The following is a 27434-nucleotide window of genomic DNA, read 5'->3' on the forward strand; positions in this document are numbered from 1 at the left end:
CCACTGTATCATCAGCTGGTTTTGCTTGCTTCTTTTTCTTTCTTATTAGGGAGGAATTAATTCCAATGCTGTGCTGGGGAGCCAAAGTATATTGAGAAATGACTGTGATGTAAAAAAAAAAAATCTATGTTTAAAAAAAGAAATGAACAATTCAAACAAAACTACGTTTTCTTATAAGATGTGTTAAAAATATGGAAGAACAAGTAAAATGATTTCCTTTTCTGAAAAGGGTAGTAGTAGGTTGTTACTACTGATAAATATCTAGCCTGGCAGATCCATGGACTGTCATACCGAATCTTGATTTTAGCATCATAATTGACAAAGATTTCCATGGAATCCTTGTAAAAAAGACAGAAAAATAGGGGCTAAATGACAGGATTACTAGGTGGAGTTTCAATTTATTAGGTAACTGTATTTACAGACTGGTTAAAAGAGTCATGTAGTGTTAAACTGGACAGCGATAGCTAAGAGATCACCACGTGGCTCTGTCCTTGGCCTTGCCTCGTTTCAACATTTTTATCAATGCCTTTCATGAAGACAGAGAAAGTGCTTCACTATTTTGCACATGATATAAAAGTTGAGAAAGACAATAAAGGAGGAGGTGACAATTTTGATTCAAACACCCTGAGGGGCTGAAATGCTGAGCTCAAATCAATGAGATGAAATTTAATAGGAATAAAAGTCAAGTTCTATTCAAGTTAAAAAAAAAAATCAACCGTACCTGCATACTACTTGTACAGACTGGGGGAGACGTGGAAGGGAAGGAAGCAGGTTCCCAGAAAAAAGATCTGAGGGGAGTTTTAGTTGCCAAGTTTAATATGACCTGATGGCATGATAGGGCTGCCTAAGAAGTTACTGTAATCCTAGACTTCATTGGCAGAGGTATCACATCTTGAGGACCGTGTTCAATGGTAGGTGTCATGTTTTAGGTGGAACATATGCAAACCAGAGTGGATCTGAATGAAATGGCCAGAGTCCTGGAATCTTGTCCTACAAATGACGGGCGGAGGGAAGTGATGATTTAGAGTTGAAGAAAAAGTTACAGTAGCTTGATTTAGAAAGTCAAGGCTCTCATGTGAAAAAGCAGACTTGCTTTGTGTTGCTATCCAGTGGCTAGCAGTTATAAAGGATTCATATGTTCACCTAAATATAAGAAAAAAAGTTTTAACAACTAGAGCTGTCCAACTACTATCTTGTGATTTTTTTTCTAGGGGCAATAGCACATCCAGAGGATGACCCCCTAACCAGATGGTTCAGAAGAGACTTCTGCTTTTTGTAGGAAATTAGAACAGTTATTCTCTAAGGCTGTTCCCAACACTAATATTCATGATTCTACCTCAAATCTACCAGAAAAAAATCTTATTTACTGAAACATTTTAGGGTGAAGAATCCTTTTGTAAAAAATAATCCTTTGTGCCTAAGATTTTCTTCAACTACAGGAAACCCATTCCTTCTATTCCAGCCAGATACTACCAACTAAAAACCAGCCCAGGTCATACAAGGGTGGAAATTCTATGGAATGAGCTCAGTAGTCATTTTTTACACTGGAGTGAGATGTCTCATGGCATCACAGCCAGGAAACACTGGTAGAACTTAGGGAGTATGCCTCATGATGAATTGCTTCACCAAGAAGTGAGAGGTTTTACTCTTTACTAAAAGAGACCTTTTATCTAAAAAAATCTTTATCCCTCTGCCCCCTCTACCACTGTCTTTAAGGCTGAAGTCCTATGCAGTTCTTACTTCTCCCTCACCTTCTATAGCCAGTCAGTTACTAGGCCTTATGATCCTGCCTCTAAAATATCTCTTGCATTCTTTCCACTCATACAGATACCCACTACCCTAATTCAGGTCCTCAAAACTCCCTTCCTGGACTGTAGCAATAGCCTCCTAATTAACCGGGTATTTGCTTCCAGTCTCTCCCTTCTCCATCCCATCTATACAGAACTGCCAAATGATCGTTGTGAAGCAGAGGTCTGGACCATGTCATTCCCTTCCTCAAAAACATCCTTATTGCCTCTAGGAAAAACTACCAACTCCTCAGCGTTGTAATGAAATCCCTGTATGTACAACCTGGCTCTAACCTACCTTTCTAGGCTGATTTCACACCACGTCCTATCACTGGATGCTCTGTCCCAGCCAAACTAGTCTAGCTGTTTCTGGAACTCAATGTTTTCTCTCCTGCCTCTGCACACACTATCTCCCATAACTAGATGCAATGCTTCCCCATGTTTACCTCTTAGAATCCTTAGCTGCCTATGCTTTTCCTGACCCCTAGTTATTAATGCTCTCTTCCTCCTCAAATTATCTTGTAAGTGTAAGTGTAAGTCCCCTTAGGACAGGGACTGTTTGCTGATCTTGTCTTTGTACTCCCAGGGCCTTGAACATAGCAGGTACTTAATAAATGCTTGTTGCATTGAAAAAGTAAATGCTCTTTACACTGTAATTATTAGCATATCCCTCCACATAGGTGCACTGTAATTAACAAATGCAAAGCATATTAATCTTACTGTTTCTTGCGTAAAAATGCAAAATATTAGTAGCAAATATGGACCAATTTTCTTGCTAACCTGTAAAGCTTTGAAAATAGCAGCATTTGTGAATCGTCCAGGCGTGAAAAGACTCTCTAGATAGGTCTCCTGTAGGAACATACAGCAAAGTCAGCAAAGCCAAATGAAAGAGACTGAAACCAGAACCCAAGAAATTTCTTTAAAAAAAAAAAGAGCCCCAACTCCTACATTTTCATTCACATTAGACAGAATATGAAAATTCTTTCTACACTTGAGTAGGAAAGTAGTTCTCAAATCTCTGCAAAGTGAAATGAAACATGATCAATTTCTTCTAGAATAGACACAGCTACTTGTTGGAAGAATGAAGCTGCTCAGGTTCCAATCTAAACAGACTTCAGGCTGGTGAGGATGGGAGTGGGAAGCTGTACTGCCCACTTAGAAGGCACTTCAACTCTGCTGGAAATCCCCTAGTAGAAAATGCCTTTCTTAGGCCAGACACTGTTCCATGATGGCTCAACTAGACAAATTCACATTTGTCTCACTCCTCAAGGTTTTCAAAGGATTATCCAGATGATCTGATTTTATTTTTAGACCGACCCTGTGGGATAGGTTTGCCATATGCTATTATCACCATTTTACATGTAAGTGGTGGGAATTAATTATAGCTAACATTTCCATGATGCTTTAATGTGATCGTTTGGTAAAATTGTTATCGTTGCAACATGGAAAGTTTCTAACAATGATGTTTCTAACTTCCACCACTAGGGTTCTACACTGATGTATCTCACATTAGAAATGGAATCAGACAAGGATTTTGATCCAAATTCTGGGGCCCCCAGTTAAATCACGCAGGACTCCCCCTTCTTTCCAGCCTAGAGTATTTTGGATTCACTTTCCTTTCACACCACCACCACTAATAAAAACACCATAACTTCCACGTGAATACCACCAGAGTTTGCAAGCTGCTTTTTTGACCCTCATTTGATCCCCTGAGCGTTAGGCAGGGCAAATGTTTTCACCCCCATTTGACAGGTGAGGGCCTGAGAGTTGAACGCAACGTCAAACAGCTTGGAAGTAATAAGCCAGGTCTCCTGACCACAGCTCCATTGCTCCCATTACCTTAAAGGACCTGCTCCTGAGAGCTCCTGACCTCAGAGCTCCTGAGCACTAAAGTGGTTAATTGAGTGGGAGTTCCATCTGTGAAAGCCAGTGCAAAAAGTTAGTTATCTCTTATTCCTTAAGATTTGACTTTAGATGGGTGCCACTTACTCTTGGGTCTTGGTCATCTCTGATAGTGACTTCCTCCTCTGGCAGAGACTGCATGAAAACTGGGTTCCACTGTCCTGCAACATTACTGAACAAGAACATATCTGTCAGGCTAGCAACGACGATCACCCAGAAACAGGCTGATGAAACATGACCTATACATCCAAGTCTCCACAGAATTTAACCTTAAGCTCATGCTCTCAGTAAGTTTCCAGGAGACTCAGCTCCAAACCGGTGGCCCCTTCCAATACTTGGACAAACACTCTCGCTCTTCATAAAAACCATAGCTACAAATCACAAGCCATCCTGTTTTTCAAGGATGGGTATGTTTTGAGTGGGGGAGGGTCACAAAGAGAGAAATAACTCTTACTGTTCAAAATTGATGTATTTCACAATTGTTTGGTTCTCAACATCATGCCACAGTGCCCAGATATCAGTGGATGTCAAGGTAAAGTCAATCAGTGTCTCCTAAGAGAAAGGAAAAGGTAAATGCATAAAAAACTTCTAGAAGGACATTACCACATTGAAGTGTGGCAGAATTCAGATAAGGGATTCATTCATGTGTGCAGTGAAATCTTACTTGATAGCCTGAAGCCTCTTAAACCATATACTGCTTTGTGGTCTTGACCACTATGGTTTATAAAAGGGGATTTTTACCATGGGAACCTACCTGAGATGTGAATAATGAGGAAATGTGATCTAGACTGTAGCGGTTATTTTCAGTGCTCACCAACTGGAAAACGCAGAACTGTTGAAACACAAATTTTTAAGCAGGATGATCAAACAGTGCTTTAAATAGAACAATCAGCATAACCCAGGGTAGTTTAATTGTTTTGAACCATAAAGCAGTATTGGAAACAACTTGAAATTTCACTGCAAATTGCTGGAGTATCAGTGTTATTCTCTTTAAAACGAAGAAAACACGGGGGCATTCATCTAGTCATTTATCTGGATACTGCCCCGTGTCCCAAGCTCCTCTTATTCTGGGCACAGTACTCAAACCAACTGTTTCTGGAAAATGTGACTAAATGACTGCTGTATGGATTAACTCACTGTCCCTATGACTCTCCAAACCAAATCTCCCTTCCCTAGCCCCCATTTCCCTCTCTGTTGTCTCACCCTTCTAGAATGAATGGTTCTTGGGCAAAAGCCTATCTCACTTGTTGTATTTGTATCTCTGGCACTTAATGCAGTCCCTTGTATGTAATCAACTAATAATGCTTCTTTCTTCATTCATTTGAGCAAAAGTTTAATTATGAGAGCTATGAAAATGAATTGTAAAAAGCCATGTTCTTGTTGAGAAATCTACTCAGGATACTTATTTACCCCAGCATAGAACACATCCCCAAGTACCCACACATCTTTTCTCTATACACAAGGGCCATGGTTGGGATCCTCTCAGACACTCATTTCGGAGACATGCCTTTTCTGACGAATGAAGAAAGTTTTGGGGGGAGGTGACCTCTCATGCCTTCTTGAACTTCTATTCTTCCTCTTGTGTCTCCAGGTAACTCCCCCTATAGTCCTTTAAAAGCAGAACCTCCTCTACCAGTTCCATTTTTCTATCTCTATTCTTCAAATCTGTTCATTTTCATGTCCCCACAGTACTTGCTGGCATCTCACAAATGACAATTAGTTTATGCATGAAATGTTTAGAAAGGTAAATTAATGAGATTAGACTTTTAAAAGACAAAAGGATTCCCTTTATAAAGAGGCTCCAAAATACCCATGTAAAGCTAATGAAAATGCTAATCATCATATACCTGCCCCTGTTTTGGTGCATGCATATAGACACCCAGGCAGAGTCCCATGGAGGGGGAATAGGCAAGGCGCAATTTGTGGCCAGTCCCAGCTGCCAGTCTCAGGTCTTTATTCACAGGCACATATTCTAGCATGTCAGCTACCATCAGGCACATTTGGTCCTGTTCAAGATGGAAAGATAACAAGACATTAAAAAAAAAAAGGTGTTAAAATTCTCTCCTTCCCTCCCTCTGATCATCAGACATGTTCAACCCAAGTACACTAGCACAAAATTCATTATCAGTATTTATTTGAACAACTTGATAGATTTTACTTATGTAAAAGGGTATGGTGAAACATTTCTCCTCAATTTGGCAGATCCTAAAAAAGAAACTGGTATCATTGTTGCCATTTTTATGATGATTTTTTTTAGATTTTAAGTTTAAGGTTTTTTTTAAAGTTTCATTTTACCAAAATACATTGTTATGACTGTAACCTGTTCCTGTTGTGTTAGAAATTATAGGTGCAAATTGATATATATGAAAACAAATCTCTTGATGATGTCAGGATTTCCAAGATTTCTGACCTGTCTTTCAGATTAACACAATCAGCTTCAATCCCTCATCATTCGCCCTTCAATTTTAAGCTTAAGAATGAGAATGGGCCCAAAGTCAATGGCTCTTTGGGCCTTTACCTTGTAAGACCACATCCGGAGCTTGTGATCCTGGCAAAGTGCAAAGATGAAGGCATCGTGCTCCACACAGTGAACAGAGAGACTTACGGGGCGGTCAGAAGGGCTCTGGTCACCCCTAAAAATGTAACCATACAGAGCTATAGCAAAGCCAGAGAGCAATTGTTTAAGAGATACGTGCAAGATGGAGTTTTTGAGGTTTTCATGTACTTTTGATCAACATTAGCAGAAGAATTAGCTTACTACCTGTTGAAGCACACTTTGAAAATACTGTTATGGGATAGGATTACTACCAGTTACATAGGCTAACTGTGGACTCATATTAAGTTTGTATTGTATGTTTGGATTTGACCCAAATCAATGTAATAATTTATAATAGAAAAAGGTTCCATTCTAACAGTATTTTTTATCTCATATACTAATTTGCGCTAAGAAATAATTTCTACTAATTATTCTAGATGAAATTAGATTTAGAAAATACACACACATACATACATACATACACACACACACACACACACACACACACACACACACACACACACACACACACACACATATATATATGTATGTATGTATTTTTTTTAAGTGTGTTTGTGTATATGTTCCCATTCCATGAAAAGTACTGGACAGAATGAATGCTGTGGGAAATGTATCAGAAATTCATAAATGAACCATGACTAGACTCTCTGGTGTTTGCTTTCTTCACACAGGGTGCTATAAACTTTTTCTCTCTAGAATGTTATTTAATACCATCAATTATAAAACACTTTAACAAATCCTTTGGAATTAGTGTGACATTCTCCATAAGGCATCAAATCCTATGAATAAGTGTTTTTGTATGCCTTTTAAAAATGCATAAATTAGACCAGTACAGATCTTTTGATTTCTTTGCAAGCTACTACTAACCTGATAGCTGTTGGCATCCATCCTGTGAGCAAACGTTGCATTACTGAGCTCTGTTTCAATTCTACAACTGACACAGTACCTAGAAAACACAAAAGAAACAAAATATATCTAAGGTTCCCCTTCCTTATATTTTGCCCACCTAAAAGTAGCCATCAGTAACAAAACAAAATAGGGTAAAAGATTCGAACGGTAAAGAGAGAAACTTGGGCTATATTTTCCCCTGAGGAGACTACGTTAAAAAATATTTCTCGTTACGATTGAACAGAAACATGTGCTTGAAGTTCGACAAGATGACCTGCTGACATGGTCTAGCTTTGAAAAAGCACTTTACTTCTTGCTGGGAGCAGAAACCAAATCTATTTTTAATCACATTAATCTTTCTATTTAATGTTAATAATTTTAAATGCTAGTTTTTGACCTCAGGAGTCTATGTTTTAGTCCTATCACCTATAATAATGCATTATATAACCTGGAGTAGATTATGCAGGGTGTTCCTAGAGTCTGGACACATAGGCAAAAATGCTATTTTCAAGAAATGAAATGAATGAAATTTTCAACTTTTTATTTAATTGGAATATCAACAAATAACATCTTCAATATGATTTCCATCATTTGTGATGCGAAGGTTGATGTGCTTTGCAAGATTCATGTGAACTCGATGCAATAACTCCACACTGCTGTCAATTTTACCACATTCACTCTTTACGAGTTCAATCAAGTGTGTTGCAGCTGTGATTTTCATTGAATACACCTTCTCCTTTAGCTACCCCAGCAAAAGAAGTCAAGGGGGCTAAGGTCTATTAATATTCCAAATATTTCAAAATATGCACTTTTGCCTGTGTGTCCAGACTTTAGAGACACCCTGTACAATTTGAGGGCTCAATCTCAATTTTCCTTCTCTTTGATAGGTTTCACTGTTCCTGCTACACTTTAGAATCCATGAGCAAAACATGCATCAGACCTATACCCCCCGAAAAACAGTGCCTTATTCAATTCAACCAACATTATCAAGTATCTAATATGTGCAGACCTCATAAGACTTCCAGTCTAGTAGGGGAGTAAGTTAAAAAGAGATCAAGTAATATTGGCTATGGAGTCAATGCTTTAAAATATGAGAAGGTGGAACTATTTGAGCCACGCCAGTGAAACCTTGTTAGGAATGCTGGGGAAGGGGCTCCTTCCCTTGAGAAAAGAGGCAGAATGAGATGGTGTGGAATCCCCTCCTCCCCTTCATATGACACAGTGACAAAAAGGATGCCAGGTCCCCATCTTACCAGGTATATCATGAGGAGGTAGTTTCAGGACAAATAATCCCCCGGAAGCAGAAGGCAGAGCAAACATTGCTTCCCCCTCACTGCTAAGCCAGGCTACTGAAGTGGTAGAATTGGGTGCCAGGCCAGGAACTGTAGGAATTAACTGGCAGTTGCAAGGATCACTAAAATCAACTTTCCCAATATCAGTGAATATTGACTGCATTTGACTTTCAGTTACCAACTCCTGCAAAATAACAAGCCAATTATAAATTAAAAATAATCACTCCTTTATACTACTATAAACCCTTTCAAAATAAAAATGGGTTGCCTAGAAAGAAAAAAAGTTCCTCTGTGAGATCTTTAAATATTTAGTTCAATGCAGATTGGGTAATTACAGCTCTAGTAAGGAAATCAAGTTTGCTCATGATCCAAGGGATGTTTTAAGCCAAGGGATAACTAAATGGGGGTCATGAGTTAGTGACAGCCATAGTCATTCTGGAAACTTCGCTTAAACTTACACTCCTGTACATCCGGGAAGGGTGAGGCAGTATTAATCTGTGTACTGTGTGATTGGTTAAAATCAAAATGATCACATGATTTTGAGTCTCAGAGACATGAACGCCTCCAGGTAAGACATTACAATTTTGGAATCTGAGGCGGATGGCATTATTCAGAAGATTTATGTCCAGAGATTCCTCCACCAGCTCTAAAGTATCGCCTGAGGTAACCCTGTTGAGAGAGAGAGAAAGACACTTCTTGGTGGTTATCAATTTTATATTTTTTCTCTATTGCTGGATAAGAAATAATGTATGCAAATATCTGCCCCCCAATTTGAGAATTGGTATAAGAGACCTAGATCAATGTTACATACACAATGCTATCTAAGAGCCCCAAATCACAAAATTATATCTGAATTTACAATGCAGAGAAAATCCCCACAAAATGAAGATACCTCTAAGTTTCATTTATTTGAAGCAACTCAATTCAATGAGCATTTTAAAGACCCTCTTAGGCAGCTAGGTGGAGCAATGGGTAGAGCACTGGACCTGGAATCAGGAAGACCTTGCTGTGGGACAAGTCACTTAGCCTCTTTGCCTCAGTTTCCTCATTTGTAAAACGAGGAAAATAAAAGTACTTACCTCCAGGGTTGTTGCGAAAATTAAATGACATAATATTTATAAAGCCCCTTGCAAAACTTAAGGTGCTATACAAATGTTAGCTACTATACAGCACTTTATTAGGCATCAGAGAGAAAAAGGAATGAATGTCACACAAGAAATTTACCTTCCACAGGAGGTGGAATAATTGGAATATAAATATGCAGGTACAAAATGAACACAAAGTAATTCTGGAAGTGTGGCAGGTTGCTAACAACTGGGGAGATCAGGAAAAGCCGAGGGCAGGAAGTGCCCCTTGAGGTGAGAGCCCTAAAAGAAGCTACAACGAGAGATGATAATATTTAACATCATGGAAGAACTGTTGCCGTGAAGTTCGTTTCCATGATATTGGTCATGTGAATAAACCAACAGAACATCAAGCAAAGGCGACTCCCACAATTCTAGGTGATCCGCTGCTAATTCCTATGGCTTATGGCAGGGCTTAACCAAGTAGCAAATACTTTGACCAAGGTCACAGATTTGTTGTCCTCATCGTTCATCTTTATACACCATTTCTATAGTTAGTAGTTAAAAGGAACATACTAGCCTTTCAACCTGTAAAAATGATTCTCACTTGATGAGGCTGTTTGGTTTTCTCTTGCTACTTCCAAAATAGGGCTTGTACATCAGCAGACAAAGATATTCCAAACTTTAAGAAGGGCACTAAAAAGAAAAATTTTCAAACTCATCACCTATATACACTCGCTACTTAAAATAGAACCCTTTGGTCAAAGGCTAACTGGGGAAGCAGGTTTTTTCCTAACTGGAGAAGTAGTGCCTTCACTGAAAATCCTGACAACCAGTTCTATACTCATGTTTTCCCCAACACAACAGGTAAACTATACGATTGCCTTTCTCCAAGTAAAGAACTCCTTACTTCTGACTATCTTATCAAATTTCCTTGTCAATTCGGACTCATCACTGCTATCTATCTGCCTTTGCTTCTCCAGCGTCCCATCTAACACTTATGTCAGTTTCCTAACTCTGACCTTTGCCGCAGGCTCCATGTAGACCTTGGTTGTCTTCCTGGAATGCTGCAACCCTGCTACTTTCCTAAAATGACCTTCTCTACCTCTTGGTTTGTATCTTAACACTCAGAAAAGTGCTTTAGTGGGTTCCCTTATCTTGCATCAGGAAATCCAGATTCTCTCTTGACTTTCCCTTGACATCTACTCCCCAACTCATCCCCTCTGCTCCCCAAACGAAATTTGTTAAAAGTCTCTTTCATCCAATCACGACACTTTAAAAGTCTTCCTCCAAACCTCACAATCTGCCTCTTCTTAGCCCATTCCCTCTCCTGCCAAAAAAAATCCCCAAAATTTATTGTTTCTATAAAACCTTCCCTAAAGAGAAAAAGGTAAGAATTATCCTCTTACTTTATTCTATCTAGAACAAGTCATTCCAAGGCTGCAAAATGCTGGATTTGGAGACGAAGGATACCAGTTTGAATTGAACACTCAATAGCTGGCACTTCCATTCTTTTGAACTTCAGTTCCATCTTTATTTTGAAAAGGAATTAGTCTACTTATGATTACTTAACAGAATTACTGGAGGAAAATGCTACAGAAATCTTAAGGTGCTACAGAAATTATAATTATTGATGATGAAACATCTTCTTTCTCCTTTTCCTGCTGTCTGCATTTGATTGATAAAGAAACTGCATTTTACTCAGAAATGACTCCCAGGAGACTGACAATAAAGTGCCCAAGGAGTGGGGAATGGCTGAATGAACAGTGTATGAATGTCATGGAATATTATTGTACCCTAAGTAACAAAAATAAGAATTCAAAAAATATGGGAAGTCTTGTATTAAGGGATATGGCAGCATAAAGAATGAAATCCAAAAGAAGAATATACACATTAAGTACAACGATGTAAGTGAAGAAATTAAACAGCAACCAAACTCAGGTTATCTATAATGATGCTGGTTCTACCCTGCTAAATTGGAAACAGACAACTCCCCTTTGTTCTGACAAGCAGTAAATTACAAAAGTGAATGGCTGCTTCGACTATCAATCACAGGGTGCAATCACTTATTTGTATTTGAAGGTTTCAGCTTTGTAGTTTTTGTGTTTGAGCTCACTGATGGAGTGAAAACAAAATTTCTATAGCAACAAAAAGAAAGTGCTCTACATACAGGCCAGATGCTGTGCACATAATGACAAAGCTTGAACTAAAATGTGTTCATGGGTTTCCCTAGGACTCCACTCAGTAGGTCACCTTTCCTCTGCATCTAAAAGCTGCCCTATACAACAGACAAGCTCAAAAATCTGCCATGGCTCTGTACTGCCTATAAAATAAAGTTCAAAGTTTACTGCTTGACATTCAAGGCCCTCCACAGCCTTTCCAGCTTCCTAGAATATCCATCTCCTTCCCCAGCCAGACTTTTCATTTGTATTCTTTCTCCAAACACACGTTTTCATACCTTAATGGTTTTACAGACTCTTCCTCATACTGGCAATGTCTCTCCTCTCCTTCTTTATCTCCTGCATTTCTATCCACCCCTTACGGCTCCACTGGATGCTCCTTGAGGAAGTCTTCCCTGATCAAGACCTGGTCCAGAATGATCGTCACCCCCACATCTCACTTAGACCTTTGCAGAGCAAGACTAATGCAACTACCATGAAATACTTTGTATCCTAAGTTATCTTTCTTAGGTTCCTGACATGGGAGACACTGGCACAGGACTGCCCAGCATGGTGTGCCCTCATCAGAGAAGGTGCTGTGCTCTATGAGCAAAACAGAATTGAAGTATGTTCCTGCTAGACCAAACCTGCTTAACTTGGCAATAGGTAGGGGCCAAAATTAAAATAGGCTTAACTTCTTCAGGACACAGATAGGGTAGATTTGAGACAGATTGACGATGGTTGGTTGCCCCAGGTCACATGATAAACAGGAGAGTATGCAGCAGCAACCCTACATTTTTCCTGGGCTGCCTGAAATCCTTTGGTGGGCTGCAAGCAGCTCATGGGCAATATGTTCTGCAGGCCTGTATTAGACTGTAAACTCTGTGAGGAAAGATCAATATCTCATCTGAACTATGTATTTTTCCTAGTACTTATGACCATATTCTACACGTGACTGTATAATACAATATATTTAATGTTGGCCATTTTTATTTTCTACTATCTGGGATCATAAATTTATAAGAAAGGTCATTCATTAGAGGTTATGTAGTCTAACACCCTCATTTTACAGATGTGGAAACTGAGGTTCAGAGATGTCAAATAATGTGACCAGAATCACACAAGTATTGACTCAGCAAAGTAATAAGTCAGAATTCAAATCCAGAATTTCTTCTTGATACATTTGTTCTCCACATAACTTAGAAATCAGATTTTTAAAAATCTCTTCCCATTCTCAAAAACCATTATTCACTTGAGGTAAGGTCACCCCATTTTACAAGAATATATGGTCCAGATCTCCTTTCTGGCAGTGGTAACTGTAACACTCACCAATGAATGAACCTGTTTCTGGTGACAGAGAACAACTTGCTGCTTTCCATATAATAGAAGCCACCAGCACTCTCGACATATTTCACAGCTCCTGATAAACCCACAAGTTCTGTAAAGAGAACATCAAAGAGAAGCTCACCTTAAGAGGTGAAAGTAGTCTCAGATCACAGAATGTTAGAGCTGGAATGAACTTTAGAACAGAGAATGTCAGAGATGGAAGGGACTTTGAAGCACAGAATGTCAGAATCCAGAGGGACTTTAGAACCTGGAATATCAGAGCTACAAAGGGCTTTAGAACACAGAATGTTAGAGCTGGAAGGTTTCTTAGCATATCGAATGTCAGAGGTAGAAGGGACTTTAGAACATAGACTGTAGGGGCTAGAGAGATCCTTAGAACAGAAGATGTCAGGGGTGGGGCGGGGCCTTAGAACAGAGAATGGGAGGGGTGGGAGGGGCCTTAGAGCAGAAAATGTGAGGGGTGGGAGGGGCCTTAGAACATAGAATGTGAGAGGTGAGAGGTGAGAGGGTCCTTAGAACTCAGAATGTCAAGAGTGGGAGAGTCCTTAGAACCGAGAATGTCCCTTAGAACAGAGGATGTCAATGGCGGGGAGGGGCATTAGAACAGAGAACATGAGGAGTGGGAGGGGCCTTAGAGAAGAAAATGTGAGGAGTGGGAAGGGCCTTAGAACAGAGAATGTGAGAGGTGGGAGGGCCCTTAAGACAGAAAATGTCAAGAGGACAGAGAATGTCAAGGGTGGGAGGGCCCTTAGAACAGAGAACCGGAGGGGTGGGAGGGAGGGGCCTTAGAACAGAGACTGTCAAGGGTGGGAGGGGTCTTGGAAGAGCGAGCGTCTGCGACAGAAAGGGCCTCAGAGCCCGGGATGTCACAGCCGGAGCATCTTCAAGGAGGGACCGTTTGAGCCGGGGCCCATCCTGATCCCTTGATCCAAGCCCCCCGTCTTACAGATGAGGACACTGAGGCACGGAGGGGGGCGGTGACCGCGCCACCGCTAGGTCCTAGGGCTCTGCCCCCAGTCCAGCGGCGGCCTCAGGGGGCGCTGACAAACCAGGAGAGGGGAGGGCAGCGTGCTGGGCCGGGGCCGGAGGTCCAGGGGGAAAGGGAGGCCGGGGCCCGCTCGCCGAGTACCGGAGCCGCAGACGGTGAAGTCCCGAAAGCGCCGCTGTGTCTCCCGCTCGGCACCGCACACCTCCACGAAACTCTTCTCTAACGCTCCCGCCGCCGCCATCTTCCCGCCGCCGCAAGGCTCGACGGGACGCGCGGGCCCGCCCGACTGACTTGCGTCACTTCCGGCGACGCCGCAAGGCCCTGCGAAGCCTAGAGTTCCGCGAGACTCGGCTCATTGCAGGGGCCGGCTGGGCGGAGGAAGGGACCGAGCTTCGAGTTCCCGGCTAGAGCGTCTCCCGAAGTCGCCCATCACCTCCCCGCCCCGTCCCATTTCCGCCGGATTCCGGAGGGGGCGGGGCCAGAGCGGTTTCATTTTTATCGCGCAGGCGCAGAGCTGTTTGGGGGGGGGGGGGGTTGGTGCGGCTTGGTAGGGCGGGAACGGAGCTGGCCTCCCAGTATTACCGTGCGGGAAACCGAGTCACAGTATCTTCGACCTAGAGCTGCCAGGGACCGGAAAGGCCGCGTAGCCCGACCCTCTCACTTTACAGATGTAGCAACTGAGACCCAGCGAGGTTAAGTGACTTGTCCACTGTTCCACAGGAAGTAAACACCAGAAGTAGGATTTGAACTCGAGTGCAGCTTGGTGGTTCAGTGGATAGCACTGGTCCTGGAATCAGGAGGACCTGAGTTCGAATTCAACTTCAGACACTTATTGCTTATTCACTATGTGACCCTGGGTAAGTCATTTCACCCTGCTTGCCTCGGTTTCCTTATCTGTCCAATGATCTGGAGAATATCTTTGCCAAGAAAACCCCAAATGAGGTCACAAAGAGTGGGACATGACTGAAACGACTGAGCACCACCACCACCACTATATACACAATAGGTCGTGCAGAGGACAGGCAGGAAACGCTCACGGGGGAAGCCCGGGAGTTGAGAGGGGGTCCAGCAGGCTTCAAGGAAGCCGGAGGTCAGTGGCCGGAGCCCCAGAGGCTGGCTGTGCTGCGAGCTGAGGGGAAAGGTGTGAGAAGTATGGACTGTCTGACCTCCTATCCTCAAGGCTTAGCGCATAGTAGGCCCTTAGTAAATGCTTCTTGAGAAATATTTTGAAAGTCATCATTTTTAAGGGTTCTGTTCAGACTTCATGGTTTCCTTCTCTATGCATTCATTGCCTCATAGATCTTGGTCTTTATGGCTACTTTTGATATATGTGTCTCTTCTTGGGTGCTCAGTATTATCCTGAAACAACCATTTATGACATGCCACCTCTGTGCAGAGCACCATACTGGGGCCAGGGGAGGTATACTACTATACACTATATAAACCTAAGCTGGTTCGTTGTCCTTCCTTCTTAAGGAGGACCAAAACGACACCACTATGTTAAGAGTCAAGTTACAATGAGGACTGTGGCTGATCAGGCTAATAGGAACTTGGGATGCTCTACCACAGGTGGGACACAAATAATCCTCAAGAACATTGGGGGTGGATTCTCTAAATTTGCTTGAGTTTCTTTTGAGTTATTTCAATTCTGTTTTGCTCGTAGAGCACAGCACCTTCTCTGATGAGAGCACACCATGCTGGGCGGTCCTGTGCCAGTGTTTCCCATGTCATATAAGTAATTCCAAAGTTCTTCAGAGAAATCTTGAGAGTGTCCTTGTATTGATTCTTCTTACTACCATGTGAGAGCTTGCCCTGTGTGAGTTCTCCAAAAAATTGCCTTTTTGGCAAGCATATGTCAATGTGGCCAGCTCATTGTAATTGCAGTCTCTGCCATAGAATTTGACTGCTTGGCAGTTTAGGTTGAAAAAGTACCTTAGTGTCTGATATCTTCACCTGACAGGTAAGCTTCAGAATGTTCCTAAAACAATTCAAATGGAATCAAGTTTCCTGGCGTGATATACTGTCTAGGTTTCACAGGCACACGACAGTGAGGTCAGCACAGTCGCTCTGTAGTCCTTCAGTTTGGTAGGCAGCCTAATACCTCTTCTCTCCCACACTTTCCTTCAGAGCCTCTCAAATGCAGAATTAGTTCTGACAATGTGTGTGACAACCTCATTATGAAGGAGTACATCCCCAGAAGCTATACTGCCAAGGTAATGGAACTTATCCACAGCATTCAGAACTTCTCCATTTGCTGTAACCAATGGTTCCACATATGGTTGGTGTGGTGCTGGCTGTTGGAGTACCTGTGTTTTCTTGGTGTTAATAGTTAGGTTGAAATTAGCACAAGCAGCAGACCCACGCATTACCAGAGCTAGCTCAGTGTTTGGGAGGCTTCAGAGTACTGGTGGAACCATTGCTAATTTATGATATGCACATTCCTTCTGAGAAATTAACACAGACCAACAGACAGGGCTTCTGTCTGAGAAATTAACAGACCAACAGATAGGGCTTCTGTCTGAGAAATTAACACAGACCAGCTGACTGAGTGCCAGCATCACAGGCATTCTGTTAGACCTCCCCACAAGCAAGTTCCCCTAGCCTGCTTACACTTGCTTCTTTCCCTTAGCTCTGCTTCTCTCTCCACCCCACTCTCCCTCCAAGCAATCCAATATATACTGTTTCCAACAAAGACTCTTGATTCAATCACTGTTTTCAACAAAAGACTCTTGGTTCAATCAAAGACAAGACTCAATCAAGGGCACTTGATTGGCTTAGTGCTGAGAAGCTTGGAGGTCAGCACTTAATTGCATTAATGGTTAACTAGTTAAATTAACCTCACATTAAGCACTTAATGTGTTACAGAAACCTAACTCCAAAAGAAAAAAAACAGCAAAAAATCGCACTTTGCTTCCCCTTACAACTACTTAAGTACATTTAACCTGAAGAACATGAGACTTGGAGAGGAGAGACTAACTGTCTTCAAATATTTGGATAGTTGTCCTGTGGGAAAGAGATTAGATTTCATCTCCTTCACCCCAGTGGGCGGAACTAGAAGGAATGGGTGGAAGCCATTGAGAAACACATTATTGGCAAAATGTCAGTAACAACTTCTTAGTCATTTTAATGTTGTGCAAAGTGTGTAAAGTGCCTTGGAAGGTAGTGAGTCTTCAATCTGTGGAAATCTTTTAGCAAAAGGGAAAGGTTTGACCCGATGCCCTCTAAGCTCTCCCTCTCCTGCCTTGCCCAACTTTGAGATTCAATGCTGTGGATGTTGATCCCATAAACTGGAGCACAGCAAGAATTTGTTGAATAGAATGAACTTAATAAATGAGGTTATGCTGCCACCTAGTGGTGCATCACTGAAGCAAGCTGTTGGCTTTGCTCATTGTCCAAATTAATAGTTGTTTTCTGAGAAATCTACTTTTTTCATCTTCTTTTGTATCCTCCATGGTACCTATTATAGTGCTAGGTACACAATAGAGCTTAGAAAATATGATTGGTAGCACTTGGGACATATAGGTAACACAGTGGATAAAGCCCTGGACCTGGAGTCAGGAAGACTCATCTTTCTGAGTTCTAATCCAGCCTCAGACACTTAGTAGCTGTAGGATCCTGGGAAGTCACTTAACTCTGTTTGCTTCAGTTTCTTCACCTGTCAAATGAGCTAGAGAAGGAAATGGCAAACCACTCCAGTATCTCTGCCAAGAAAATCCCAAATGGGGTCACCAAGAGTTGGACATGACTGAACAACACCACCACATACCTTCTAGTTCTTTTTTGAACATGCTTTATAAATATGAATGAAGGCCCATCCATGCCTACTTACCCTTTGTGACTCTTGTCTGTCTCCTTAGGATTTTAGATTTGGAGCTGACCTATGTCTATGACTGAGGCCCTGAGAGATTAAGTGATTTGTCCAAGGTCGCACGGGGTAAAGTAGTCTTTACAAATGATCTAGTTTAACCTGCTGATTTTTCACATTAAGAAACTGGGGCCCAGATAAATTAAGTGACTATTCTAAGGTTAAAAAGGTACTAAGTAAGAAAGCCAGGATTAGAACACATGACCTCTGAACACAAAGCTGGCACTTTCCCCATCATATATACACTGCCTCGCTGTGATTCTAGGCACCCAGTGCTTTTATGCTGCCCCTTGGCTCTTCTCGGATGCCTATCAATTCCTTCCTGCTCTGTGTTTTATCCCCCTATAAAATATTCTCTCACCTAAGTATTGGTTCAAATGAACCTGATTACTTTATATTAGAGTATCCATGATTTATATGGCTGGTGTTGTACCTCCCAGAAGTATTAATACATAACACTTTAATCCAAAGGAGTGAATCTGCCCTGGTAATCTTAGTTATTAAGGATTGGCCATTTGGGGATATATTTTTAGCTACAGAAATCATAGAATAATAGATTTAGAACTGGGAAGAGACCTAAGAGGCTGCCACCTATTCAACCCATGTGTAAGACTGATCCTGAGAAGAGGAGATACCATTTATTCTTTTAGCAAAATATGAACAGTGATAACTACCTGAAATGCAGAGCAGAGAATCTGGCTTTGAAGACTTCCAGAACTGCTTATTACCAAACAGCGGGATATGATTTGATTTTTTAATTAATGGATTTATTTTTAGTCTCCAACATTCATTTTTATAAGATCTCATATAGGCTATACAATACATTATATTAAACATATTTCTACATTAGTCATGTTGTGAAAGAAGAATCAGAACCAAAGGGAAAAACCACAAGAAAGAAAAAAACCAAGCAAATAGTATGCTCCGATCCACATTCAGACTCCATAGTTCTTTCTCTGGATGTGGATAGCATTTTCCATCATGAGTCTTTTGGAGTTGTCTTAGATCATTGCATTGCTCAAAAGAGCCAAGTCTTACAAAGTTGATTATCACACAATGTGGCTTTTTTCTCCTGATCGTTCTCACTTCACTCAGTATCAGTTCAGCATTAGTTCACTTAAGTCTTTTCACGTTTTTCTGAGATCCTGGTGCTCATCATTTCTTATAGAATAATAGTATTCCATCACATTCATATACCATAACTTGTTCAGCCATTCCCCAATTGATGGGCAGCCATCAATTTCCTCAATTCCCAATTCTTTGCCACCACAAAAAGAGCTGCTATAAATACTTTTGTACATGTGGATCCTTCTTCCTTTTTTATGATCTCTTTGGGATACAGACCTAGTAGTGGTATTGCTGGATCAAAGGGTATGCACAGTTTGATTGCCCTTTGGGCATAATTCCAAATTGCTCTGCAGAATAGTTAGGTCAGTTTACAACTCCACCAACAATGCATTAGTATTCTGATTTTCCCACATCTCCAACATTCATCATTTTTCTTTTTTGTCATATTAGCCAATCCGATAGGTGTGAGGTGGTACCTCAGAGTTGTTCTAATTTACAGTGGGATTTTAAAGAGCTGAGGCTCTAGAGGTATTTGAATTTAGCTCCCGATCAGGGTTCCCCTTCTGAGGGGCCCTTACCTCTTTATCATTCTTCATGTTCCTTGAACCTTCAGGTCTGAGACTTCAATTGGACCTCTGCCGTGAGATTTGTGGTATGTTACTGAGTCTCTCTACCCTGAGAGATCAAGATACTAGAAGGGCACACTGGTCAATCAGGACACTGGCCTGCAATTGCTCTGCAGAGAGACATCTCATTGCTTTCTTCTTGGATCTGCCCTTTCCTCCCTTTACTGTCTTCTCTCTCCTCTTCCACTTATTAGTGCTCCCCTAACCCCCAATTTACTTTGTTGTTTTTATTGTCATACAGTCATTTCAGTGGTGTTTGACTCTTCATGACCCCATTTGGGGCTTTCTTGGCAAAGGTACTGGAGTGGTTTGCCACTTCCTTCTCCAGCTCATTTTACAGATGAGGAAACTGAAGCAAACAGGGTGAAGTGACTTGCCCAATGTCACATAGCTAGTAAGTGTCTGAGGCTGGATTTGAACTCATAAGGATGAGTTTTCCTGATTCCAAGCCCAGCGATCTATCCATTAAACCAAACCCCTTAGCTGCCCCTTACTTAGTATAGTTTGTCTCAAAAGTCTTAGTGCAGTTTGAGACCTCAATAGTTGCAAGCTGTCGTAAGACTTCTGGGACACCTTGTATTTATTTTGAATGTATAACAAGGCCCCCCTGGCCAAGGAGGGCCTACTAAGGGCCTTTAACTCTGGATTCACATAGACAAGGTGAGTCCTCGGGGAGCCTGGCCTCTAAAGAAAAGGATCAGGCTTTGTTGTCTGTGGTTCGTTACATCTCTGCCCAGAGTAGAACTCTGGGGACAGTCTCTCAAAACTTAGGTTTGGTTCACATTGAGCGTCTTCCCCAGAAGAATTATGTCAAGTCAGCCAAGCATTTATTGTTTGTTTGTTTGTTTTTTTGCTTTTTGGCAGGGCAATTGGGGTTAAGTGACTTGCCCAAGGTCACACAGCTAGTACATGTGTCAAGTATCTGAGGCCAGATTTGAACTCAGGTCCTCCTGACTCCAGGGCTGGTGCTCTACTCACTGAGCCACCCAGTTGCCCCAAGCCAAGCATTTATTAAATGCCTGTTATGTAGCAAGGCACTGTGCCAAGCAGATTGTTGTTGTTTGTCCTTCATTCTCTCTCTCTCTCTCTGTCTCTCTCTGTCTCTCTCTCTCTCTCTCTTTGGGGGACTTGCTCAGGGTCACACAGCTAAGTAAGTGCCAAGTGTCTGAGGCTGAATTTGAACTCAGGTCCTCCTGACTCCACAGCCGCTGCTCTATTCACTACACCACCTGGCTGCCCCTTGTCCTTTGTTCTGGAAGAGGATCAGTGATATCAGGAGGGTGATGTCTTGACTTGCAAGTGAATTGTATTTAAGTGAGGCAGGGCTGTCATGAGCCTCAGTCTCTCCTCCAGAGTCATCAAAGTCCAGTGGCAAGACAGGATGACTGATGATGGCCCCAGGTGCAATGGGAAGTCTTGGCCTTTTTAAGTCAAGGTCTCAGTTTGTCTGGGGCATCACCTAGTCAGTAATTAAAGGCTAGGTAAGAATTGAGGCCGAAGATGGCTAAGCTATGAGGATACAAAAGAAGGTAAACTGTCCCCCTCCCCCCCCCCACATTTCTGCTCTCAAGGAGAGTCTAATGTTGGAAGCAATATGGATTGTACAAACTACATTCAGGATGAATTGGAGCTAATCTCATAGGAGTTGGTAGATGGTCACAACTTAAACATAGGAAGAGCTGTGTTCCTCCTTCACTTTCTCTTCCAGTTTACGACAAATACCAAAAGGTGTTAAGTATCCAAAAGAAAAAAGTCATTTCTAGATCTCAGGTCTCTAGATGTTCTATGATCTGGATCAAGGTCAGGGCCTTGATTAAAAGGACTGATCTAGGGGTCCATCTACTCCCTGCATCCAGTACTTTGGTTCTGTTCGATCCGAGCTGTCATTGGAGATTCCGTGTGTCTCCCAACTTAGCTACCAACCAGAGCCTGACCAAACTTCTTTAGGCAACCACAAGGCCACGCCTGGACACCGTCTGTATTTCTTTTGCTTCCTTTACAGATCCTGTTTATACACCAGTAACAGCAAAGTTCTTTCTCTGTCTGCATGGGACCCTGACAATGTCTGTCGCTAGAATTGTTTGTTTTTGGATTTCAGCCAAGAAGAGCAACAATTCTCTTTTCCTTTCCACTGCCTCTTCTTTCTTACCGATGCCAAGTCTGGGACCCTACTTGACAAGAAGCCATCCAGACAAGGAAATGCTCTTTCTTGGGATGTGACAGACCTTTGTACAAAAAATTTGACCTTTGGCCCAGTACAAAACTCCTTCCTTAAATGGCATTTCTCTGTAAGGCTTCTCCAAGATTTTTTTTAAAAAGACATACACACATAAACTTATTAATTCTTTCAACATTTTTCTTGGAGAACTAGGATTAATAGGTATTGGGATTCTGGTTTTACAGAACATGAAACTGAGGCACAGCCTGGTAAAATGATTGACTTAGGAGGTCTTTGGTATGGTTTGACAATTCTATTATTGAATAATTTTTTACTTTATCTAAGCCTTTCAAAAATTATTTTTCTCCTGAAACAACACAGAAAGAAGCAAAACATGTATGTTTCCTTCACTTAAAGACAGTAGAAGTATGATGATAATAGACATATACATAGTGATTTAAGGTTTAAAAAGTGCTTTAAATACATTATCTCCTTTGATGTTCACAGCAACCCAGTGACATTTAGTAACAGATTTCTTCTTCTTCTCCTTCTCCTCCATCATCTTCTTCTTCTTCTTCTTCTTCTTCTTCTTCTTCTTCTTCTTCTTCTTCTTCTTCTCCTCCTCCTCCTCCTTCTCTTCCTCCTCCTCCTCCTCCTCCTTCTCCTTCTTCTTCCCCCTAGCTTGTGTAGGCTAGAAATATAGCAGCCGTGTACAGAGTTGATCTCAATTTGGGATTAAGCCTGGAAGCTTTAACCTGTCCCATTTTTTCCAACCTGGGACCATTAGCTCCTCTTTAGGCAACCTGGTTCCAGGGGCTCACCATATTGGTCCTGTACTGAGTGTGAACACCTTGTTGCCTTTTGCCCTACTGTAGCTTAGAACTCCTGAAATCAGTCAGACCATCAACCTCAGCCTCTCCAACAGCACCAACTAGAAATGTGGGTTACCATGTTTGACATTTTATGGTTGTGGAAAATGAGGCTCAGAAAAATCAAAGGCTTACCTATGCTTTCATGGCTAAAAAATGTCAGATGGAGGGTTGTATTATGAAGGCAGAATTTATGATTTCAAAGAGAATCTCATATATGTCTGAAAGGTTCGGAACCGCAGGATATAAGGAATTCTTTAGGTAGAAGGCAGAAGAAGTAAAGCATGTATTTAAACTCCACAGTAACAGACCCACAAACCAGCGTCCCTATTTTGATATTTTGATCAAAAGCTTCCAGGCCCAATAAGTCCACCTCACAAGAAAGTGTAACCAGGAGGCCACAGAGAAGCATGATGGTATAAAGCAAAATCGTGTACATGCTTCCGCTCTACGGTAAGAAGATTACCCACTGGTCACAAGTCCTTGCTCAGCACTCCTCGCTCCGCACGTGGGTCAGCTCTGCTATCGTGAGCTTTGGCTGTAGGAGTCTCTGGCTCCAACCGGAACAGGAAAGAGCTCTTCAAGCTGTCCTCTCCCCTCTTATAGAGTTTTTTGACATCATCAAGTGCTGCCTGAATGACCAGGGCCGATTGGTTCTTGAGTTGGCCCCTCCCCCTAGAGTAAACTAGGTTAACACCCAATAGGGCATGGCTCTGTAGTTAACACCTCCCCTCAGCCAGCCCCATGACTCATCACACAGGAAGTTCTCTGCTTCCAGGCATGGTCTCTGGACTTCCTGCCCTGGAAGAGAAGCCCCAGCACCCAGCGAGGCTCAATGAGGTAAACTGAGTCACTCAAAGAAAACAAAGGCCATTCTGGTCACAAGGGTTTGAATTCAGATTTCTCATGATTTACCCATGGTCACATAGCTGGTAAGTATCAGAGGCAGGATTTGAAGTCAAGAAGACTCCTGACCCCAAGCCCAGCAAGACATTATGCTTTCTTTCTTCCTTTCTGCCTTCCTTTCCTCCTTCCTATCCTTCTTCCTTCCTTCCTTCCTTTCTCTCTTTTTCTTTTTTTCTTTCTCTCTTTTTTTCTTTCTTTCTTTCTTTCTTTCTTTCTTTCTTTCTTTCTTTCTTTCTTTCTTTCTTCCTTTCTTCCTTTCTTCCTTTCTTCCTTTCTTCCTTTCTTCCTTTCTTCCTTTCTCTCTTCCATTCTTCCTTTCTTCTTTTCTCTCTTTCTCTCTTCAATCCAGATTTGAGTCAGGTCTTCCTGACTCCAGGGCTGGTGTTCTATCCACTGCACCACCTAGTTGCCCCTCCTTATGCTGTTTCTAGGTCTGCTTCCTCACCCAGCAATACATTGTGCTGTTTCTAAAGGTCTAATTATTTGTATCTGCCTAGGCAACATAGAAACAATTCCCTTATTTTATAAAGGGGTAAATTGAGGACCAGAAAGGTGAGAAGTTATTTGCCCAGGGTCACATGGGTAGCACACAGGGGAGCCAGATTTCCAACCTAAATCCCTTGAGCTCAAACTGCCGCTCACTGTAAGCAGGAGATGTACCTTTTATATAGCCTCATGGGAAATGAAAGAAATGACACATCAAGTGACTCAAGTGAGTCAAGTCAATAAGCATTTGTTAAGTACCTACTATGTGTCAGGTACTGTGCTAAATGCTGGGAATACAAAGAAAGACAAAAACAGTCCTCACTTTCAGGAACTCACAATCTAATATACAGGCATTAGATTCCCATATTTCAACAAGGTATTTGACTAAGCCTCTCATTCTATCCTTTTGGACAAAATGGGGAGACATGGGCTGGATGATAGTATAATTTGGTTGATTCAGAATTGTTTAACGTGACTGGACTCAAAGAATTGTGCTTAAAGAATTGGTTGAATGTCTTGGTGATGTTCAGGTGGCATTAGAGAAAGTTCAGGGGCATGAACTGTTGGGGAGATGATGAGCTCTCTCTCGCTGGAGGTCTTCAGGCCAATGCATGACTTCGGAGTGAGCGTATTCTGAAGGAGATCCTTGCTCAGGGGTTGTGTCCAAATTTTCTAAACTCTTGTCTCGTTCTGAGATTCCATGATTCTCTTTTTCTAGGAAGGAAGCTGTTCTGGCTTGAATCTTCAAGTTCCCGCTAAAATCCCATCATCTACAGGAAGCCTTCCCCAGGCCCCTTAATGCTAGCTCCTTCCCTGTGTTGATAATCTAAATTTGTCCTGTATATATCTTGTTTGAACTTAGTTGTTTTGCATGTTGTCACTTCCATTAGACTATAGCAAAATCTTTTATCTTGAGGGCAAGGAATGTTTATGCCTTAGCCTTTAGCTCAGTGCCTAGCTGGGACCTTAATGAATGGTTGTTGACTTCAGTTAGTGGAAACTCTATTGAGCCCTTAATAAATTGCTTGTTGACTTCAATTAGTGGGCTCTTAATAAATGTTTGTAGACTTCAATTAGTGGGAACTCCAGGCTGGAGCCCTGGGTTCCAATGTACTAGCTATGTGAGCTTGGGTTAATCCCCTCATCTGTCTAGGCTTTGGAGCAAAGGCATAGGACTAGATTATCTCAATGGTTTCCACTCTTAACATTTTATAGTTTTTATGATTTTGAATGCTCTGAAATGATGATGCAAGTTTTAGAAAGCCTTCAAAAGTTTGAGGGGGCAACTGAATAATTTAGCTACATTTTAGCAGCTGTAATGGAACTGAAATCAGTGATGCAGGGAATAGAGGGTGTTGTCACCAACTTCCTCAGTATCTAGGAAATAGGGTACAGTGGGCACCATCTGTTACTGATTGATGACCCTCCAGGGGTGGGGAACCTGCAGCCCTTAGGCCACATGTGGCCCTCTAGGTCCTCAAGTGTGGCCCTTTGGCTGAATCCAAACTTCACTGAACAAATCCTTTTATTAAGGATTGAACCAAATATTGAACCGAATCAGAACTCTAAGGCCTGGGGGGGGGGGGGGACGGGGGGGGGGGGACTACAGTTTAATTACACTTAGGGAATTGTTCAGACTTAAAAAAATGCTGTTGAAGACATTATTTTATTTATCTTTAGCTTTTTTTCCTCCAAGGCTCCAAATGTTTGGAACATATTTAATGGCTCTTATTCCATTGTCTGTCCTTTTACCTGGGAAGCTCCTTCTTCTCTATTCTGTAAATGTTGTTTTATCTAGACGCCTCAGTCTTTCCTAGTTCCCTGCATTCCTAGTCTGTATCTGAGGCCCCTTAGTATCCTAGCTCCACATTGCAATTTTCCCATCCAGTGCTTGCTTGTGAGGGTCTATAGTTCCTTTTTTTTTTCTTTTTTAAACTTTAAAATACAGCATTTCTTTTGGTTCTGTTTTTTCTTTCTCATGATTCATTCCATTGGTCATAATTCTTCTCCACAACTTGACCAGTGTGTAAATTAGTTCAATGCGAAGTTATACATGGAAGTTATATGGGATTCTATGCCATCTTGGGGAGGGAGGGAAGAAAATCCGGAACTCAAAATTATGTAGAACTGAGTGTTGTAAACTAAAAATAAAATAAATAAATAAATAAATAATTGAAAGATACAGCATTTATTTTTCCAATAATCAAAGTCTTGAGAATCAAATATTTTCTCCTCTGTCCTCTAAAGGCAGAGATAAAGGGCACGAATTTTCTTTCACATGTAAAGTATTGTTAAGCCTATTAGCTATTCCAGGGGGCTCCCAAATAGCCCTTTTGCTTTGAATGTTCTCCATCTGAAAGGATTTAACTCACTAAGCCAAAGACCACCGATGAGTTGGCACCATTTTTCTCCAGTGGGTGGAAGTCTTGTTTTCTCCGGAGGATTCATTTAACAAATATCAGGGGTCAGTTATTTTGGGGAAAATCTACTTTTGGAGGCTTTTCCTCCCTTTCTGCTTGTATGGCTTCAACTATTGCAAGCTTTATCCAACTGTATGTTTTTATAGGCAGTTATAGAAAATACTGAACTTGGTATAATGGAGAGTGAATTGTCCTGTAGTAGACGAAGGAGAATGATGGTAGCTAACATTTATAGGTAGGGCAATTAGGTGGCATAGTGGATAGAGCAGTGGGTTCAGAATCAGCAAAACTCATCTTAATGAATTCAAATCCAGCCCTCAGACATTTACTAGCTGTATGACCCTGGGCAAGTCACTTAACGCTGTTTGCCTCAGTTTCCTCATCTGCAAAATGAGCCAGAGAAGGAAATGGCAAATCAGTCCAGTATCTTTGCCAAGAAAACCCCAAATGGGGTCATGAAGAGTCAGACATAACCAAAAAACGATTGAATCGAAGCATTTGTATAGCATCTTAAGGTTTGCGAAATGCTTTGCAGATATGAAGTCAGATCCACCAGATTCCAGGTCCAGCGCTCTATCCACTTTGCTACCTGTTGTCTAACAAAAACAGCACATCTCTCTGAGCTCTAATGAGAACCAGGTGGTATGCAGAGCAAACACTGCTTTAGAGGAAAGCATTAATGTCTGTCTTCAGGATTTCCAGTTTCTAATGATTTCTATTCATGCACCTAAACACACATCACATTTCCGACTTCTCCTTCTTCCTACCTTTTACCTTTTTACCTCCAGGCAGTAACAGGCAATAACACTTCTTTCTTAGGACCCTTCCTGGGAATCACTGAAATCCGAAAGAACTTAGCTGTTCATCCAGTCCAGTGCAGCCACATACACTCAGAGCCCTCCCGACGATGTACCTTATGGGTGGTCATTCAGCCTTTGCCTGAAGACTATTAGTGACAAGTCACTATCTTGGGGAGACCATGCAATTTATGGAAAGCTAATTTTAATAATTCTAGTTCTGCCCTCTGGGCCAAGCAGAACAAATCTAATCTT

The 27434-nt window shown here is 41.7% G+C and overlaps 1 protein-coding gene across 1 annotated transcript in view; it reads right to left on the minus strand.

The window, feature by feature from the left end:
- Positions 1 to 14332, minus strand: part of NUP160 (nucleoporin 160) — a 50034-nt gene extending 35702 nt beyond the window's left edge. The window contains exons 1-11 of the mRNA XM_036763911.1: positions 14126 to 14332; positions 12979 to 13087; positions 8885 to 9095; positions 8388 to 8610; positions 7114 to 7192; positions 6208 to 6322; positions 5537 to 5695; positions 4444 to 4521; positions 4144 to 4241; positions 3777 to 3861; positions 2568 to 2636 (exon numbers count right to left, since the gene is read on the minus strand). Of these exons, the coding sequence (XP_036619806.1) occupies positions 2568 to 2636; positions 3777 to 3861; positions 4144 to 4241; positions 4444 to 4521; positions 5537 to 5695; positions 6208 to 6322; positions 7114 to 7192; positions 8388 to 8610; positions 8885 to 9095; positions 12979 to 13087; positions 14126 to 14225 (1326 nt within the window). The 5' untranslated portion in view covers positions 14226 to 14332. The remainder of the gene's footprint in view (positions 1 to 2567; positions 2637 to 3776; positions 3862 to 4143; positions 4242 to 4443; positions 4522 to 5536; positions 5696 to 6207; positions 6323 to 7113; positions 7193 to 8387; positions 8611 to 8884; positions 9096 to 12978; positions 13088 to 14125) is intronic.
- Positions 14333 to 27434: the final 13102 nt, after the last annotated feature.

This window comes from Trichosurus vulpecula, chromosome 6 (assembly GCF_011100635.1).
Source record: "Trichosurus vulpecula isolate mTriVul1 chromosome 6, mTriVul1.pri, whole genome shotgun sequence".
NCBI lineage: Eukaryota > Metazoa > Chordata > Mammalia > Diprotodontia > Phalangeridae > Trichosurus > Trichosurus vulpecula.